This window comes from Tyto alba, unplaced genomic scaffold (assembly GCF_018691265.1).
Source record: "Tyto alba isolate M040663 unplaced genomic scaffold, T.alba_DEE_v4.0 Super-Scaffold_1000006, whole genome shotgun sequence".
NCBI lineage: Eukaryota > Metazoa > Chordata > Aves > Strigiformes > Tytonidae > Tyto > Tyto alba.
The window spans coordinates 22,821,512-22,833,816 of record NW_024881272.1 but is presented as its reverse complement, the minus strand read 5'-3'; the positions used below and the strand labels follow the sequence as shown (position 1 = coordinate 22,833,816).

The 12,305-nt window shown below is 38.1% G+C and overlaps 1 protein-coding gene across 1 annotated transcript in view; it reads left to right on the top strand.

Moving 5' to 3' along the window:
• ST6GALNAC3 (ST6 N-acetylgalactosaminide alpha-2,6-sialyltransferase 3) overlaps positions 1–12,305 on the top strand; it is a 227,100-nt gene that overhangs the window by 144,095 nt on the left and 70,700 nt on the right. The window contains exon 3 of the mRNA XM_033000553.2: positions 4,666–5,075. Within this exon, the coding sequence (XP_032856444.1) occupies positions 4,666–5,075 (410 nt within the window). The remainder of the gene's footprint in view (positions 1–4,665; positions 5,076–12,305) is intronic.

Genomic DNA, 12,305 nt, shown 5'->3' with positions numbered 1-12,305 from the left:
TGGCCTGAGATATTCATGCTTGGGACTTCAGCAGACCGGATCTGTAGAAACTTGGCAATTCAGGATTTGTGCCACTGGGAAACCCACCCATACAAATGGTCCTGTAGCTGGAATTTCAGTCTCTTGGTGGAGACATTTAAAATGGTTGGGAGTTGTTTCAAATTGGAAAGTAACCAGTTTTCAAATATTGAAATCCTCTGTGGAAGAGAATCATGCTTTGTGACCTAGTTCTAGTTAGATTTGCTTGTGACCTTTTCTAATTCTGGCTGGTTTTGTTATTTAATGATTTGACCTTTGATTCTGTGAAGCCACTTCAGTGCTAAATGCAAAGATTTAATAACTAGAACTGTTTGATAAGTGACCTTTATTACACAGCTATTTCTCTTTGCTAGAGAAACGGCACTGTTTTGCAAGTTCTAATTCACAGTTTTAATTATCTTTTCTATTGTCTGTAAGCTTGCACAGGAAATGAAAAGGTCAGACATTTCATTTTCTTTACTGATTAAAATATAAGTGCTCCTCAACAGTTACAATGTATCATTCAGGAAAAAGATGGGACAATTTGTCAGAATCATGCCCAGCTGCTCTGCTGAGAACTTCTACATTCTTCTGGTCAGCGACAAAATGAATAATTTTCTAGAAGCAATAATAGCTCAGCCCCCATGGTGTGTAGAGGTGAAATACGTGTCTAAATACATGAAAAGAGAAGAAAACGTGAGCTGTTCTCTATGGCTTTTTCTTTAGCTCATATATCTGCAATTCAAGTGAATGAAGATCTTGTGAAACGTACAGGTAAACCCTTAACTGACATTCTTGGTTGTCATGGTTTAACCCCAGTCAGGAACTAAGCACCACACAGCCACTCACTCACTTCTCCCTCCACCCCTGGTGGGATGGGGAGGAGAATTGGAAAAAAGAAAGTAAAACTCATGGGTTGAGATAAGAATAGTTTAATAATAATAATAATAATAATAATAATAATAATAATAATAATAATAATAATAATAATAATAATAATAATAATAATAATAATAATAATAATAATTTAAGATAGATAAATAAAACCCAAGAAAAACAAGTGATGCACAATGCAATTGCTCACTGAAGCCCAAGGAGCAGTCCCACCTTCCCGGCCAACTCCCCCCAGTTTATATACTGGGCATGACATTCTATGGTACGGAATATCCCTTTGGCTAGTTTGGGTCAGCTGTCCCGGCCGTGCTCCCTTTCAGCTTCTTGTGTACCTGCTCCCTGGCAGAGTGTGGGAAACTGAACAATCCTTGATTTAGGATAAGCACTACTTGACATGCTGATGTTTTAGTTGTTGCTATAAACATTATTTTCATACTAAATCCAAAACACAGCACTGTGCCATCTACTAAGAAGAAAATTAACTCTATCCAGCCGAAACCAGGACATTGGTCCAGAAAGCCTAAACATTAACAGCATAGGTTTCCGTATGGTCCTGCCAATCTGTATCAATCCCACTGCTGCTGGACCATCTCTACAAATGAGAGGGCAGCCTGGACTGCCTGCCAGACCCATTTTTGCTTTCTCTGATAAGGCTGATGATGAGTTAGTGTTTAATTGTTATCCTGGCGTTTGTGATGTGGACACCTGTAATCAGTTACTGTTAATTACAAAACAGATCACCAAGAAGGCACATTTTCTCCAATTCTCCAGTTTTCATCTCTCTGTATTCTGGTTTCTGTGTGTAAAAAATGTCTCTCTGCTTCTGTTTATCCTTAATATAAACAATAGAGCAAGTTAAATGGAAAAGTGATGGTTTCTTATGCAGGTTAAGGCTATCATGGGCAACCTTGCAGCCAGAAATCTGCGTATGGGAAAAGGGTGTGAGGGATGTAGGACCTCAGAGTATGAGGTGAGGGGAGACTACAGCACATCACTAACTCCTCAGGGTCATAAGGAGCTGTCAGCTGTGTCCTAGTTCAGTAGCAGAAGTAGAAGTCACAACCACCCAGGTGCTTCCCAGTTCTGGCACCTTGGGCACCCAAATCCCTGTGCCTGAATAGCTCCTTAGGGAGCCACCTGACAGAGGAACTACATTTTAGCAGCTTTTGAGTCTTAAAATGTTGGGACAACCATATCGGAGCTAGGGTGTAGTAACAAACAGGAACGTCTTGTTAAATGGGGAAAATGAGAAGGCAGTTGTATGTGGATTACTGAGACTGCCCCTTTTGTCTGTGGCACTTATAAACCAACACCACAAGCTGACAGCCTGTCTCTCTATGGGGGTTCAGTGAATGCATATTGATGTGTGTTTTCTCATATGTTGAGGAAGATACGATGCAAAAAGATACTGAAGTCAGTGGATGACTCTGGAGTCAGTGGAAAGTCTGTCATGGGTCAGCCAGTCTCCTAACTCTCTCTGGGATCTCTATTGGGAAAAATGCTTATTAGGACATGTAAAATTTCTTACATTATAAAAAATATTTATTCTGAGATAGGGCTGGGAGGGGTTAAGCCTCTGCCTCTATTGAAGAAGAGCAGATTATATGTTGACCTATTGCAGGCATTCAGTATTATGAAAGTGCTTTATAAATTGGAACAAGACAAATGAATCACAACAAAAGAGCTAGAAAACCAGGGGACACAATTGCAGGAGTGAGTGTACTCAGTTTATTCGAGCAGAACAGTTACACTCAGTGAATAGAAAATGTGCAATGCATTTCTAACTAAGGTCAGAAAATCAAACAATTCCAAATTTAAGAGAGCAGCTCCATTTTAATGGAGAAGGAAGAATATCCTGAAGGAGAAAAAAACAAAACAAACAAAACAAAACAACCAAACAACCAACGAAAACCAAAAACCAGCACCGAGGTTGAGACAGATTTAAATGGGACTGGATTCTTGACCAAATTGGCTTTTCCTATCTAGCAGTTTCATATTCAGCATTTGTTAGTTTGAAAGTTCACCCTGAAAGCTATAAATTAATCTACTGGGACTTTAACAATTCACTTCGTGTTAGGATGTGAGTTATGCTTATGGATTTGTTTAGGTCACCCAGCCATGTCCTCATAAGGTATCTTAGGGAGGATTTCTCTAACTAAGCGGTAAACAGAAAGACTGTTGTGTTCAGTTGCATCTCCTGGGATTTCATCCCTGCTGTCAGAGCAGTATGCAGGACAGCTCTCTAAAACTACAACAGCTATAAAAAAAATACACGAGGTTCTGTAAAGGAAACATTGCCAATGCTTTTGCATGCAGTCAGACATCTTTAACTCCTGATAAAATGAGAAAATAATGTTTTCATGAACCACTCACATAGAGAAATCAAACAAATCATAATAGAGAAATCAAACATTTGCAAGTGTGAGATTTATTGCAGAAGTCTTGCAGGATACACCTTAGTTCAGTACAATATTTGTCACCCAAAGATGAGATATTTTAGCTGTTATATTTTGGCTCACTTCATATGTTTATTTCTTGTCCTTATATTATGCACCATTATCAGAGAAACTTGGTGTTTTGTCAGCTACCATGTCCTAGGGTTACAGCGCTCAAATGTAGCCCAGATATTCAGCCACATCAGCTAAATGAGGTGTGATTTTGAAGGGACATAACCACAAGTCTAATCAGAAAAACACCCGGGATCCTCTCAGGTTAATGTCTGAAGAACATGAAGGAAGTTATTCGTAGCAAACATTAAACTGAAGTCACGGGTTCCCAGCTGGAAGCATGGCATAAGATCAAGTCTGTTACCATACAAAAAATTGTAGATTATCTGTGGCCTGGACCATCTTCTGTAGGTCTTTTTGATGGATCTAGTTTTCCTTTGGTTTACATTCTAAACAATCTTCTCATACAATCCAACTTAAATACAGGTCATTTCCTTTTTGTCTGTTGTTACAAAAGAACCAAAAGACATTTACTATTTATACTCTGACAAACGGAACATCAGATAGGTACCTGTATCTCTGTTAGACAGATAACTGTTCCTATTTTCGATTCATACTGGAGAAATACTACCCTAGAATGTGCTCAGGAAATACTGTCTTCAACTTCAGTTTGCACAGGATTAAGCTCACGTGTCACCAGTCCATCTGCCTCTCATTTTTCTTAGGTCATAACTGTTCTCTGGAGAGAACAACATATTCTTCTGTCTACAACTCTTTTCCAATTGCAGGATTTTCATATTACTAGATTGCTTTTTAGAGTTATATCTCATGTTTGACTTCTTTCACAAATTTTAGTACTATTAATTCAGACACATAAACACAGTGTATAGCTAAATTTCCAGCATTGCTTTTTATGTACTTTTTTTTTGTATTGCTGACAACACCTTGTTAGAAGGCAGCATTGATCTAAATACTGTTTTCTGTTTCTTCTTTCTTTCCTTGTTTTCTAGTGGAAAGAGTAACATTTAGAGGAAAAAAAATTGTTATTTTTATAGTTGATTTTACAAGGTGGAGAACAAAGTAACATATTGGAATTGCTTATTTTACTAAAAAGGGTTGCATTCAGAACTTTGCAGTGGTAGGGTTTTCTACCAGCTATACTACATGGGGATTGTTAGTTTTTTTTTTAAAGAGAAGCATTGCTATCAATTTTTTGGACTATGCCCATCTTTCTTTTAACTGAATTTTCAGTCTTCATGTTTCCTAGAGAAAGACTTGCCGTATATTTTTGTTTTCTTTCTTCCAGCCTCTGCAACTTGACTGTGACCTGTGCGCCATTGTTTCAAACTCGGGACAGATGGCTGGCCAGAATTTGGGAGCCGAGATAGACAAGTCCTCCTGCATATGGAGGATGAACAATGCTCCTACAAAGGGCTATGAGGAAGATGTTGGGAAGAGAACAACCATAAGAGTGGTCTCTCACACAAGCGTGCCTCTCCTACTCAAGAATCCTGAGTACTTTTTCAAAGAAACCAACAACACTGTGTACGTGATCTGGGGACCTTTTCGAAATATGAGGAAGGATGGAAATGGCATTGTGTACAACATGCTGAAGAAAACTGTTGACAGCTACCCAACTGCCAAAATCTATGTGACAACAGAAAAGCGGATGAGTTACTGTGATGCAGTATTTAAGAAGGAGACAGGAAAAGACCGGTAAGTCCTAAATGTGAAGAACAATTGCAATGTTTGACAAAAGACACATAAGAGAGGTCCATGCCGGATGCCAGCTACTACATGAGTCCCCAGATAGGTTTTTAATGGATTGTTATATGGTTTTGACTGTTATAAGCATTTGATGAGGCAGCAGCTAGGCCCCATTTACCCCACCTACACTACCTTCTGTTCTTTCCATTTCTGTTGGCTTGAGTCCCAAAAATATTGGATGTCTTCCTGAAATGTTTTCAAAGCTGTGTGTTTTTTTCAGCTCAATTTACTATTGATTAAATTGACATTTTATTTGAAGAGGATAATCCTACACAAACAACATTTCCAAATTCACAACCCCAGGATATTGTATTTTCTTCTCTGTTGAGATTCACTGTAGCTTTTCTTCAAACACAAACCTCAGGGATATGCATTATCTCTATTTCTTGGTGAAAATGGATTATCAGTGATACCGTAATAGATTTAGGTTTTTACTAGAATTATGCTGAAATTCTGTTTTCTATGCCTGAGGGTGTGTGTTTATGCTGCTCAAGTGTGGGCTGTAAGGAGATGAAGGTGTGAGGGCCACTATTTTGGCTAGCATGTTCAGAGCAGAAATTAGATCTGTGGAATTAAGACCACAAATTTCAGGATTTTGTAACTGAGCTGCAAAAATTCTGATCTTCTGTGTTTTGGCATGAAATAGCACCTGTCATGCATACTCACTGGAGCTAATTAGGAAGGAGTTTCCAGATCACTGCTGTGCCTTAGTATTAATTTTTGAATTTGCAAATCATGAATTTGCAGTTGTGAAGGACTATAGTTATTCTGACCAAATTAAAAATACAGATATTCACGGACAGTTTAACTTAGTCTGAACTTTTGACTTAGCTTTTGAAGTAGAAGAGCTTGTTCTCTCAAACTTCCTTGATTCACTTTGTTATTAAAATGTCAAAACTTAGAGTTTATTTTTCCTTTTTTTTTTTTTTAAACTATTGAAACATGCAGAGGAACTTGCCCCTGAGCTTGTTCACCATGTGCATGTGTTGCTGCTGCGATTCTGGAGTTGGAGGGAGCTTCTGTATGTCATAAAGGTGTCAAGATTATCATGGCTTCTTTAGTTTAACTGAACAAGCTGATGAACAGAGGCTAAGAAAGAAAATACACAAGATCTGTTCTTCAAAAATGACCTCTAATAATGCAAGTAATCCTGTTTACATATTAATCAAGTTAAATATGGTCATGAGTGCATTCTTGCATTGCTAAACATATTTTTTTTTTATATAATTACGACTCTTCTATGTTAATAGGTAGTCAGGTCACAGTGACTTTACAATACTTTATCAAAATCCTTATTGTGAGACCAGCCCTTAGCATATCCTATCAAAAAATCTTATAATCCAGTGTCAAAGTATCCTCACCTCCAGCCTAATCCATTCCTCTTCAACAAATTAACACATCTCAGGGTTTTATTATTACACAATTAACACAATACAAATGCTTCTTTTTGTGTCAAAGGCAGATTGAACTTCTATTCTCCCAGTGATTATGAACAAAGTTCTTAAGCAGTCTAATGTCAAAGTGGGCCAATTTATTTCTCCTTAAGCTGTTACAACTAAATTTTTCACATTGTGAACAGCAGCAAATTGTAAAAAGCCTGCCTCATGACCCGCACCACATTGCGTTTGCACATGCATCCCTTTAACACTATGAAAAAAAACTACCACTCCCAGTGGCAACCAGGTAACATCCTTGTATCTACTGCAACTTTCCATTTCAGTTCTACTTTTCCACATCAAATACTAAGTACTTTTTAACATCATTTAGTGCACTTGTCATCCAGAAGCAAGGGAAACAATTGAGGTGTCACCAGCCGACACCTTCTGCATCACAAGAAAACATCCCTCAGTTCCCTACTAACCAGGGGACCTCCATTTGGAAACTGTTTCATTTTCTGTAACATCTTCAATTCACAGGACCCATCTGGTGTTTCTAGGGAGGGTCATGAGGCTGTTAGAGGTATGTGGCATTTGTGGAAGGAATAAAGGGAGAGCACAAGAGATTTGTGGGCGATGAAAATAGTTTCACACATTGTGCCAGACTATTATGATGCTGAGACAGACTCAGGTTACTCAGCCAAATATTCCTTCAGTTCCTCAGAGAAACATCAACTCTTGCTTGCAGTATTAGATTGAACAGAGGTCTGTTTCAGCATGTTCCCAGCAAAAATTCTGGAAGGAAACCAAGTTCAACTCATATTTTAAAATGTACTCAGTGGATTGTAACCACATCTATTTTGGTTTAATCCTAAAATACTGTCCTTACGTACAGTGTATGCTACTAATGCAGAGTAAGATTGCAACAGATTTCTAGTCTGTCAAGCCTTTAATGAGCTTTCTATTTCTACTCTTTGATGTACCATCTTTTTAGGTAATTAGTGGGACTTTTCACTAGTTTCATCTTAGCAGTGCATGAGTTTTGAAGGATGTTATGAGAAGCAGCTAACAGGTATATGCTGCAGTCACTTCTCTGCTGCAGAAAAGTTCTGGTCCTGCAGCACTGACATGGGAGCTTCATCCCTGACTTCACTGAGTGCAGGTTCAAAACCCACAGCTTTGGTATTGACAAATGACTTATTATTGGTTCATGGAAGAAACATGAATTGCCTCTAAATAACTTCCAACAAAGAAGTTTGTTTATTTTGCAATGAAGCATTTTTTAATTCTACAGCAGTACAAAATACCCTCTGATATGGGCTATCCAGGCTGGAGAATTAACCTTGCATGCGGTGTTATGAATCTGGGGGACATATGTTCTTTCTGAGAGTCTTCATTAGTGAAGCATTTGAGTTCAAGGCGGTGAATGCTCATCCACTTTGAATAATTGTTGTACATAAATAATATTCATTACCAGACTCACAATTTTTCATTAATGCATTTTACTTGGTACTTCCCTAGAGGGAGCATAAAGCTGGCAGCTTCTTCTAGTACTTCACTAATGTTTTGGTATATTATATGTATTGAGTCAAGTGAAAGGATTTAAAGAAACATTAGGTAATTACTAAATGTGGCATCTTTGTACATACTTCTGTCCAGGTAAGTGGTTCTAAAGCCATCTATGTCTTTGCCATGCGTTAGAAATGTAATGCAATATGATATAACAACATTTAATTGGTAATAACAGATAAAACTGTAGTCTTCATTAAAGCAGCAGAGCTAATTCTGGCCTGATAAAGTGCACTGAACAGCCCTAAATAGGTTTTAATTAGCTGGCACCAAAGCTGCACCACCCTTAGGGAGGGTAAAATTAATGAAAACTAGCAGCAAATAGATCAATGCTACTGGATGTTATTGCCTTAGGTGAAGGTGATGAGGAAGAAAGGAGTGTCTTTTAAGGATCATTTAGAAAACAGTCTGCATTTAAAGTCACTTTCAAAAAGCAATGATAGAATAAATCTGTGCTACTATCAGTGAAACAGGCTAATGTTATCCAGCCTGCAGACTCCATTTCTGTTTATACTACAAACTTCTCAAAGTCAGCGCTGTATGCCTGAGTAGTGCCTCCGATGGCACAGCTCCATGTCCCCTCTGGGGGCTGATGGTGTGGCCAGACCCTTCCTGCCCCACTGCACATGGATGTTGGAGAATGGCTCAGAGACAAGGGTCCCGAGCCCACCGAGCAGTTGTACAGTCAGAGCCTGTTCTAGGGGCTGATGCTGCCTCGCTGATGCTGGGCCTCACTAGGGTTTGCCTGCAGCTGCTCGCCGCTGCTGATACATGAGGAATGTCAAGGACGCTTCGGCCTTGTGTACCGTGGTGTGTCGAAAACAGGTTGAGAGGGATTGGGAATAGTGGTCTGAGAAACCCAGTGTTAGGGTAACGGTGGTCTGAGAAACATTGTGTTATGGTACTGTTGTGTATCGAAAACAAGTCAAGAGGAATCAGAAATAGTAACATGAGAAACTTAGTGTTATGAGAAGCTTGTGCTGTTAGCTAACTGCAAGTAGGTGGACCGTGCGAATACGACCTTTAGAGCTTAAGCCAATCAGCTAGTGACTAGTAGGCATAATAATTATCATTGTCTGTATAAATATATGTACCCTGGACCAATAAACACACACCTAGATTGATGCTCTATCACCCACACTGAACCCGTCTCGGCGTGTCGTTCGTCCGCGGCTCTGCACGTGGAGGACGTTTTGCCCCAGCGAACAGGCAGTAATGTTTGTGCTGATACTGCTCAAAGCAGAGCTTAGCTTGGTGTCTGTAGTCGCTCTTTTTATAAATAACTACTGAAAAGAGCCTGCTGATCTTTTCTGAGGAGATGCATTCTGAGCTCCTAAAATTCCTGTTGAGAGACATGAGATAATGTTCTGAAACCCAGCCAGTCTGGTAGACAATTGACTTTCCACACACACTGTCCTAACTCTGACAATACCCACCCCATGCCCAAACAATTCAGTTAAATTCAACATTTTATTGAGGTTATTAGCTATACAAGCATTTCTACAGGAGACAGGTTCACTGAGCCACATTTGCAGTCAGATGGCTGTTTCTGAAGGTTTTTTGTTAATATCTTGGACAATTCTGAAGAAACTAAATTGCTTTTGTGCTTCTCTTCCAGAAGTTCTTAGTTTTCCCTGTTTGTGCCAGATGGTGCTATGTGTTAGCTTGTGAGAAAGCTGTTTTATCATTCGAGGCAGAGAGATGGATCATTCTGATCACTGACTTCTCTGGAATAAGATTCAAAATTTGGGGATGTGCTCAACCTGCTATTTCACGCAGTTCTGCTCACTAATTATTTATTACTTTGGTGATATACGAGATCTATATTATATCTCTGTCATTTAGAGCTAGCAAATTATATTAATCTAAAGTTTGGATTGACACTGTTAGACAACTGCAGTCATCACAGCTTCACCTCAGCTAATAAGTGGTTTTTGATGTCTCTGACTAATCTGCATGAAGCAGTAGTCTAGTAAAAATGTCATTGAAATGAATAAATGAAATTACATTCTCTGAGGCTCACGTAGCTGCAACTTCTATTGTTTGGTGATATTCTCTGTGAATTAAGGTAGTAAAGCTGTCAGTGGCCAGAACATCAGAGTTTTATGCCATATTTCTTATTTCTGGTTGTTAGGTTGAATGAAATATTATAGTAATGCTATTTTCACTTTTGCACTTGCTTACATACATGTACTAGTTTCTCTGTCAAGGACATTCAGAGAAAAAACAAAACCTTAGCTAGTGTTAGGTAATATTTGCAGAAAGCAGTTTCTCATTGGGCAGCTGTGAACAATTGACACTGAATCTGGCTTAGAGAGTTAGATTTTTTGACTTGAGTAGTACTTCCCATCAGTGCTTTGTATTAACATGCTTATTCTAAAGAAACCCCAAATTCTGGAGGTTGAGTAAAAGTTAATTTCATTTTTGAAAGGAAATTAAGCAGAGTTAGGGAATATCAGCATCTTTGAATTACAGAACCCTTAGAAGAAAGTGATGGAAAAACTGATTCAGACTGACAGAGGAAATATATAATGCCTGTTGAAACATTTTTAAGGACAAAAATGAATTGCAGTTTACATTTTGGTATGATCTTTATCATGATGATGTAACGTCTGCTTCTGCACCGATAAAGTCAGCAAAAGGTTCTCAACAGCCTGTGAGCATCACAGCAAACCCCAAAATATATGTTTGACATAGTGACCATTTTTCAAATGCTTGATGGTGGATCTTTCTTGAACCATTGCTTGGCACTTCCATTCTTTCTTTATATAAAGTAATTCCTTCAAAAAATGCTAATTGATTTGCCCATCTTAATTCATGGAGGGTTTAAATAGTTTCATTATCAGATAAGACTGCTTTATGACCTGAAAAAACAAGGGTCTAAAGCATGAAACCTTAATGAAATAAATAGATTTTTCATTATAAAACACTTAAAACCTCCACATCTATTGCTATTTGTGATCAATCACCGGACAGCTAACAACTGGTTTGGGGTTTATATTCACTCTTCCATTTCCTGGTAAAACACCAGTTGTTCCTGAGTGTCCTAGATTTATTCCCTGCAGCCCATTAGTAACTGCATTTATATATCTTTATGAAGATTTTCCTAATTAAGATGAACATTTTTCTCTATTAGGCAGATGGAACTCAATAGAAGTCCGTTTTTTATTAACATGCCAGTAAACTCTGTACAAAGCACCAGCACTTTTGTTAAGGAACACAGCTCCTACTACATTACAATAATTACATAGTGAAGTGAAACTTTATTTAAAAATATCAATATTAGCTAGTATTTTGTGATAAAACTGTGGCTGCATATAGATTGGTGTGGGCTCAGAGACCTATTGTGATTCTGTGATGGTTGCTGACTTTAGCCATGGAGTGATTAGTTTTTACCAAATGATGTAAGTCAAGAAATACATAATCAGGACCTACTTTGTCTTTGTGCATTTTCACATATCCTTTGAATTAATCCAACATCTATTGCTTTTGATTTAACATATCTTATTTAAGTGCCACTGAATCTGTTTTTACTCCTGACAAGCTGTACGTTAAATCTTTATACAGTGTTTGGTATTGTCATAATTGCACACACACCTTTCCCATCTTGTCCTTTAAGTATTCTGCTGCTTTTATGATCACGAGAGTATTGCTGACATCTCTCATGAGCAACACTGGGATTGCACACGTAGATGAGATTCTGCTTTGACTTTTCTTGCATCCTGAGAACATTTTATAAGGATTATGTAAATCTTTGAGTCGTATGCTAGCAGCCCTGGTAGCACTGTGCATCGCAGTGGTTCCAGTTTTGCTGCTGGTGGTAAAGATATTTTATGATTGCAAAGGCAGAAGTCTTGGAAGGAAAATGAGAAGAGGCATAGACTTTGAATGAAACCTTTGGTGTTCATAGAGGCATCACTGGGTCATCTCCACAGTTCAGTGTTTTTGATTTTTCAGATTACAGTGTTTACAATAGACCTTGATTTTCCTAAATGAGATTAAAATTTTAAAGGAACAGAACTAATTTTTAAAAAATCTATAAATTAATCTATTTTTTTTAACTTGACCTTGCTGCCAACTGAAATAGCTGTCTTTAAAAAGTCTGTGCTTATAACCAGTTGCCATGCAGAAATGCTTTTCTAAGATATATTAAATAGGTTAGAAAAAAAATGCAATGTTGCTATTATTTTAATATGATACCTGTCACTTACTGGTAACTGTGGGTTTTCTAATG